The 7,500-nt window shown below is 42.4% G+C and overlaps 1 protein-coding gene across 1 annotated transcript in view; it reads right to left on the reverse strand.

Moving 5' to 3' along the window:
* Positions 1–6: 6 nt before the first annotated feature.
* LOC115182199 (neuroblastoma-amplified sequence-like) overlaps positions 7–7,500 on the reverse strand; it is a 24,155-nt gene continuing 16,661 nt past the window's right edge. The window contains exon 3 of the mRNA XM_029743811.1: positions 7–430. Coding sequence (XP_029599671.1) covers positions 146–430 — 285 coding nt within the window. The 3' untranslated portion in view covers positions 7–145. The remainder of the gene's footprint in view (positions 431–7,500) is intronic.

Here is a 7,500-nt window from a genome sequence, read left to right on the forward strand (position 1 = left end):
GACAGACAGACAGACAGACAGACAGACAGACAGACAGACAGATATATAATTCATTAGTGTACCAGTGTGATGGAGAGTTGTGTTAGCTCCCAGAGTAATGCCTAGGCTTTAGCTCAAATGAATAAACTACACGTGGACTTGGGCTTTACGACTGATCACTTATATTTATCCTTATAGAAGCACCTGGATGACTCACAGGAAGGGGAGGAGTTACCTGGTTGCTATCTTTGAGTGACAGGACGAAGGCGTGTCCTAGCGTGTCCAGGTGAGCCAAGGACTGCTGCAGGTGGGAGAGGGCGTGGTCAAAGCTGGACGTGTCGCTTCTGTCTGACTCCCCATCGTCTACGACCCTTTTCTTACTCTTCTCTCGGAGCTGCCGGAGAGTCTTCATCCCCCTCTTCATCACCTCCACCCGCACACTCACACTGAGCTAGGAGAGGAGAGAGAGGGGTTAACACACTGAGCCAGGAGAGGAGAGAGAGGGGTTAACACACTGAGCCAGGAGAGGAGAGAGAGGGGTTAACACACTGAGCCAGGAGAGGAGAGAGAGGGGGTGAACACACTGAGCCAGGAGAGGAGAGAGAGGGGTTAACACACTGAGCCAGGAGAGGAGAGAGAGGGGTTAACACACTGAGCCAGGAGAGGAGAGAGAGGGGTTAACACACTGAGCCAGAGAGAGGAGAGAGAGGGGTTTAACACACTGAGCCAGGAGAGAGAGAGAGGGGTTAACACACTGAGCCAGGAGAGGAGAGAGAGGGGTTAACACACTGAGCCAGGAGAGGAGAGAGAGGGGTTAACACACTGAGCCAGGAGAGGAGAGAGAGGGGTTAACACACTGAGCCAGGAGAGGAGAGAGAGGGGTTAACACACTGAGCCAGGAGAGGAGAGAGAGGGGTTAACACACTGAGCCAGGAGAGGAGAGAGAGGGGTTAACACACTGAGCCAGGAGAGGAGAGAGAGGGGTTAACACACTGAGCCAGGAGAGGAGAGAGAGGGGTTAACACACTGAGCCAGGAGAGGAGAGAGAGGGGTTAACACACTGAGCCAGGAGGGAGAGGAGAGAGGGGGTTAACACACTGAGCCAGGAGAGGAGAGAGAGGGGTTAACACACTGAGCCAGGAGAGGAGAGAGAGGGGTTAACACACTGAGCCAGGAGAGGAGAAGGAGGGGTTAACACACTTAGCCAGGACGGACGGACGGACGAGAGAGAGAAGTCAAATGTCTACTGTTTTGCTGATGATCTGGTGCTTTTGTCCCCAACCAAGGAGGGCCTACAGCAGCACCTAGATCTTCTGCACAGATTCTGTTAGACCTGGGCCCTGATAGACCTGGGCCCTGTCAGACCTGGGCCCTGACAGACCTGGGGCCCTGACAGACCTGGGGCCCTGTCAGACCTGGGCCCTGATAGACCTGGGCCCTGTCAGACCTGGGCCCTGTCAGACCTGGGCCCTGACAGACCTGGGCCCTGATAGACCTGGGCCCTGTCAGACCTGGGCCCTGACAGACCTGGGGCCCTGTCAGACCCGGGGCCCTGACAGACCCGGGGCCCTGACAGACCCGGGCCCTGACAGACCTGGGGCCCTGACAGACCTGGGCCCTGACAGACCTGGGCCCTGACAGACCTGGGCCCTGACAGACCTGGACCCTGACAGACCTGGACCCTGACAGACCTGCGAGTTGACAGTAAATCTCACTTAGACAAAAATAACAGTGTCCAAAAAAGGTCCAGTTGCCAGGACCACAAATACAAATTCCATCTAGACACTGTTGCCCTAGAGCACACAAAAAACGATACATACCTCGGCCTAAACATCAGCGCCACAGGTAACTTCCACAAAGCTGTGAACGAGCTGAGAGACAAGGCAAGAAGGGCCTTCTATGCCATCAAAATGAACATGAAATTCAACATACCAATTAGGATCTGGCTAAAAATACTTGAATCAGTTATAGAACCCATTTCCCTTTATGGTTGTGAGGTCTGGGGTCTGCTCACCAACCAAGAATTCACAAAATGGGACAAACACCAAATTGAGACTGCATGCAGAATTCTGCAAAAATATCCTCTGTGTACAACGTAAAACACCAAATAATATAAGCAGAGCAGAATTAGGCCGATACCCACTAATTATCAAAATCCAGAAAAGAGCCGTTAAATTCTACAACCACCTAAAAGGAAGCGATTCACCAAACCTTCCATAACAAAGCCATGACCTACAGAGAGATGAACCTGGAGAAGAGTCCCCTAAACAAGCTGGTCCTGGGGCTCTGTTCACAAACACAAACACACCCCACAGAGCCCCACAGCAACACAATTAGACAACCAAATCATGAGAAAACAACAAGATAATTATTCGACACATTGGAAAGAATTAACAAAAAAACTGAGCAAACTAGAATGCTATTTGGCCCTAAACAGAGAGTACACAGTGGCAGAATACCTGACCCCTGTGACTGACCCAAACTGAAGGAAAGCTTTGACTATGTACAGACTCAGTGAGCATAACCTTGCTATTGAGAAAGGCCGCTGTAGGCAGACCTGGCTCTCAAGAGAAGACAGGCTATGTGCAACACTGCCCACAAAATGAGGTGGAAACTGAGCTGCACTTCCTAACCTCCTGCCAAATATATGACCATATTAGAGACACATATTTCCCTCAGATTACACAGATACATAAAGAATTCGAAAACAAATCCAATTTTGAGAAACTCCCATATCTACTGGGTGAAATACCACAGTGTTCCATCACCACAGCAAGATGTGTGACCTGTTGCCACAAGAAAAGGTCAACCAGTGAAGAACAAACACCTTTATAAATACAACCCATATTTATGTTTATTTTCCCTTTTGTACTTTAACTATTTGCATATAATATGACATTTGTAATGTCTTTATTTTTTGGGAACTTTTGTGAGTGTAATGTTTACTGTTAATTTTATATTGTTTAGGGGACAGGGTGGGTATGCCAGGGGCTGTAGAGGAGGGGGGACAGGGTGGGTATGCCAGGGGCTGTAGAGGAGGGGGGGGACAGGGTGGGTATGCCAGGGGCTGTCGAGGAGGGGGGGGACAGGGTGGGTATGCCAGGGGCTGTAGAGGAGGGGGGGGACAGGGTGGGTATGCCAGGGGCTGTAGAAGAGGGGGGGGGGGGGGACAGGGTGGGTATGCCAGGGGCTGTAGAAGAGGGGGGGGGGGACAGGGTGGGTATGTCAGGGGCGACAGGGTGGGTATGTCAGGGGCTGTAGAGGAGGGGGGGGGGGACAGGGTGAAGAGCGAGGAGGAGAGGACGATTCCATTGAAAGGCCTCAGTGATCAATACCACCCAGGAAAATACAATCCTCCCCATTTCCCTACTAAACAACACCTGGTGAGGAAGTGGTTAGCCCCCACCTCACACCTCTCACATGGCCTCCTGGGGGACGGATCGAACCATAGAGGGGGGGGTGGAAGGTTAGTGTTTAGATCAACAGAGAGACAGCTGTTCCCACTGGTATATGGGTGAGGGAGAGGAACAGAAAGGGAGGACAGAGGATGGAAAGGGAGAAGGGAGAAGAGTAGGTATGGAGGGATGAGAGAGAAAAGAGGAGATAAAGAGGGAGGGTGTTGATTAGAGCTAATGTGTGGGTTAAAAGCTCAGTGGGTGAGAGGTGCCTGCTGGGAGATGGAGTTTAACGGCTCTGAAGTAAAAGGGGATCAATCAACTCAACAGGAGAGAAGAGAAGAGAGAGGCAGAGGAGAAAGAGCAAGCAGGGGAGAGAGGGGGTTGTATTTCTATTTGTATTTATTTAAGATCCCCAGTAGTTCCTGCCAAAGCAGCAGCTACTCTTCCTGGGGTCCAGCAAAATGAACACAGTTGGAGAGGAGAAAGCAGGGGAGAGAGGGGGTTGGAGAGGAGAGAGGGGGTTGGAGAGGAGAGAGGGGGTTGGAGAGAGGAGAAAGCAGGGGAGAGAGGGGGTTGGAGAGGAGAAAGCAGGGGAGAGAGGGGGTTAGAGAGGAGAGAGGGGGTTGGAGAGGAGAAAGCAGGGGGGAGAGGGGGTTGGAGAGGAGAGAGGGGGTTGGAGAGGAGAAAGCAGGGGAGAGAGGGGGTTGGAGAGGAGAGAGGGGGTTGGAGAGGAGAAAGCAGGGGAGAGAGGGGGTTGGAGAGGAGAGAGGGGGTTGGAGAGGAGAAAGCAGGGGAGAGAGGGGGTTGGAGAGGAGAGAGGGGGTTGGAGAGGAGAAAGCAGGGGAGAGAGGGGGTTGGAGAGGAGAGAGGGGGTTGGAGAGGAGAAAGCAGGGGGGAGAGGGGGTTGGAGAGGAGAGAGGGGGTTGGAGAGGAGAAAGCAGGGGAGAGAGGGGGTTGACAGACCTTTCTGTATCATTTTAAATATGCAGACATTTATCTGTAAACAACTTCAGAGTGGAACTGTAGCTGACTGACTGGTACACCCTGTACATCCCAAACGGCACCCTATTCCCTATATAGTGCACTACGTTGGATCAGGGCTCTATGGCAACCTATTCCCTATATAGTGCACTACGTTGGATCAGGGCTCTATGGCAACCTATTCCCTATATAGTGCATAAAACTACTGCTACAACTACTAATACTACTGCTACTACTACTAATACAACTACTAATACTACTGCTACTACTACTAATACAACTAATATAACTACTGCTACTACTACTAATACAACTAATATAAACTACTGCTACTACTACTAATACAACTAATATAAACTACTGCTACTACTACTAATACAACTAATATAACTACTGCTACTACTACTAATACAACTAATATAACTACTACTACTACTACTACTAATACAACTAATATAACTACTGCTACTACTACTAATACAACTAATATAACTACTGCTACTACTACTAATACAACTAATAAAACTACTGCTGCTACTACTAATACAACTAATAAAACTACTGCTACTACTACTGCTACAACTACTAATACTACTGCTACTACTACTAATACAACTAATATAACTACTGCTACTACTACTAATACAACTAATATAAACTACTGCTACTACTACTAATACAACTAATATAACTACTGCTACTACTACTAATACAACTAATATAACTACTACTACAACTACTAATACAACTAATATAATTACTACTACTACTACAACTACTAATACAACTAATATAACTACTACTACTACTACTGCTACAACTACTAATACAACTAATATAACTACTACTACTACTACTGCTACAACTACTAATACAACTAATATAACTACTACTACTACAACTACTAATACAACTAATATAACTACTACTACTACTACTGCTACAACTACTAATACAACTAATATAACTACTACTGCTACAACTACTAATACTACTAATATAACTACTGCTACTACTACTAATATAACTACTGCTACTACTACTAATACAACTAATATAACTACTGCTACTACTACTAATACAACTAATATAAACTACTGCTACTACTACTAATACAACTAATATAACTACTGCTACTACTACTAATACAACTAATATAACTACTACTACTACTACTACTGCTACAACTACTAATACAACTAATATAACTACTACTACTACTACTGCTACAACTACTAATACAACTAATATAACTACTACTACTACTACTGCTACAACTACTAATACAACTAATATAACTACTACTACTACTACAACTACTAATACAACTAATATAACTACTACTACTACTACTGCTACAACTACTAATACAACTAATATAACTACTACTACTACTAATACTACTAATATAACTACTACAACTACTAATACTACTAATATAACTACTGCTACTCCTACTAATATAACTACTGCTACTACTACTAATACAACTAATATAAACTACTGCTACAACTACTAATACAACTAATATAACTACTACTACTACAACTACTAATACTACTAATATAACTACTGCTACTAATACTAATATAACTACTAATACTACTGCTACAACTACTAATACAACTAATATAACTACTACTACTACTGCTACAACTACTAATACTACTAATATAACTACTGCTACTACTACTAATATAACTACTAATACTACTGCTACTACTACTGCTACAACTACTAATACAACTAATATAACTACTAATACTACTGCTACTACTACTAATACTACTAATATAAACTACTGCTACTACTACTAATACAACTAATATAACTACTACTACTACTACTACTGCTACAACTACTAATACTACTAATATAACTACTGCTACTACTACTAATACAACTAATATAACTACTGCTGCTACTACTAATACAACTAATATAACTACTACTACTACTACTGCTACAACTACTAATACAACTAATATAACTACTACTACTACTACTGCTACAACTACTAATACAACTAATATAACTACTACTACTACTACTGCTACAACTACTAATACAACTAATATAACTACTACTACTACTACAACTACTAATACAACTAATATAACTACTACTACTACTACTGCTACAACTACTAATACAACTAATATAACTACTACTACTACTAATACTACTAATATAACTACTACAACTACTAATACTACTAATATAACTACTGCTACTCCTACTAATATAACTACTGCTACTACTACTAATACAACTAATATAAACTACTGCTACAACTACTAATACAACTAATATAACTACTACTACTACAACTACTAATACTACTAATATAACTACTGCTACTAATACTAATATAACTACTAATACTACTGCTACAACTACTAATACAACTAATATAACTACTACTACTACTGCTACAACTACTAATACTACTAATATAACTACTGCTACTACTACTAATATAACTACTAATACTACTGCTACTACTACTGCTACAACTACTAATACAACTAATATAACTACTAATACTACTGCTACTACTACTAATACTACTAATATAAACTACTGCTACTACTACTAATACAACTAATATAACTACTACTACTACTACTACTGCTACAACTACTAATACTACTAATATAACTACTGCTACTACTACTAATACAACTAATATAACTACTGCTGCTACTACTAATACAACTAATATAACTACTGCTACTACTACTAATACAACTAATAAAACTACTGCTACTACTACTAATACAACTAATATAACTACTGCTACTACTACTAATACAACTAATATAACTACTGCTACTACTACTAATACTACTGCTACTACTACTAATACTACTAATATAAACTACTGCTACTACTACTAATACAACTAATATAACTACTGCTACTACTACTAATACAACTAATATAACTACTGCTACTACTACTAATACAACTAATATAACTACTACTACTACTACAACTACTAATACAACTAATATAACTACTACAACTACTAATACAACTAATATAACTACTACTACTAATACAACTAATATAACTACTGCTACTACTACTAATACAACTACTGCTACTACTACTAATACAACTAATATAACTACTACTA

This window comes from Salmo trutta, unplaced genomic scaffold (genome assembly GCF_901001165.1).
Source record: "Salmo trutta unplaced genomic scaffold, fSalTru1.1, whole genome shotgun sequence".
NCBI lineage: Eukaryota > Metazoa > Chordata > Actinopteri > Salmoniformes > Salmonidae > Salmo > Salmo trutta.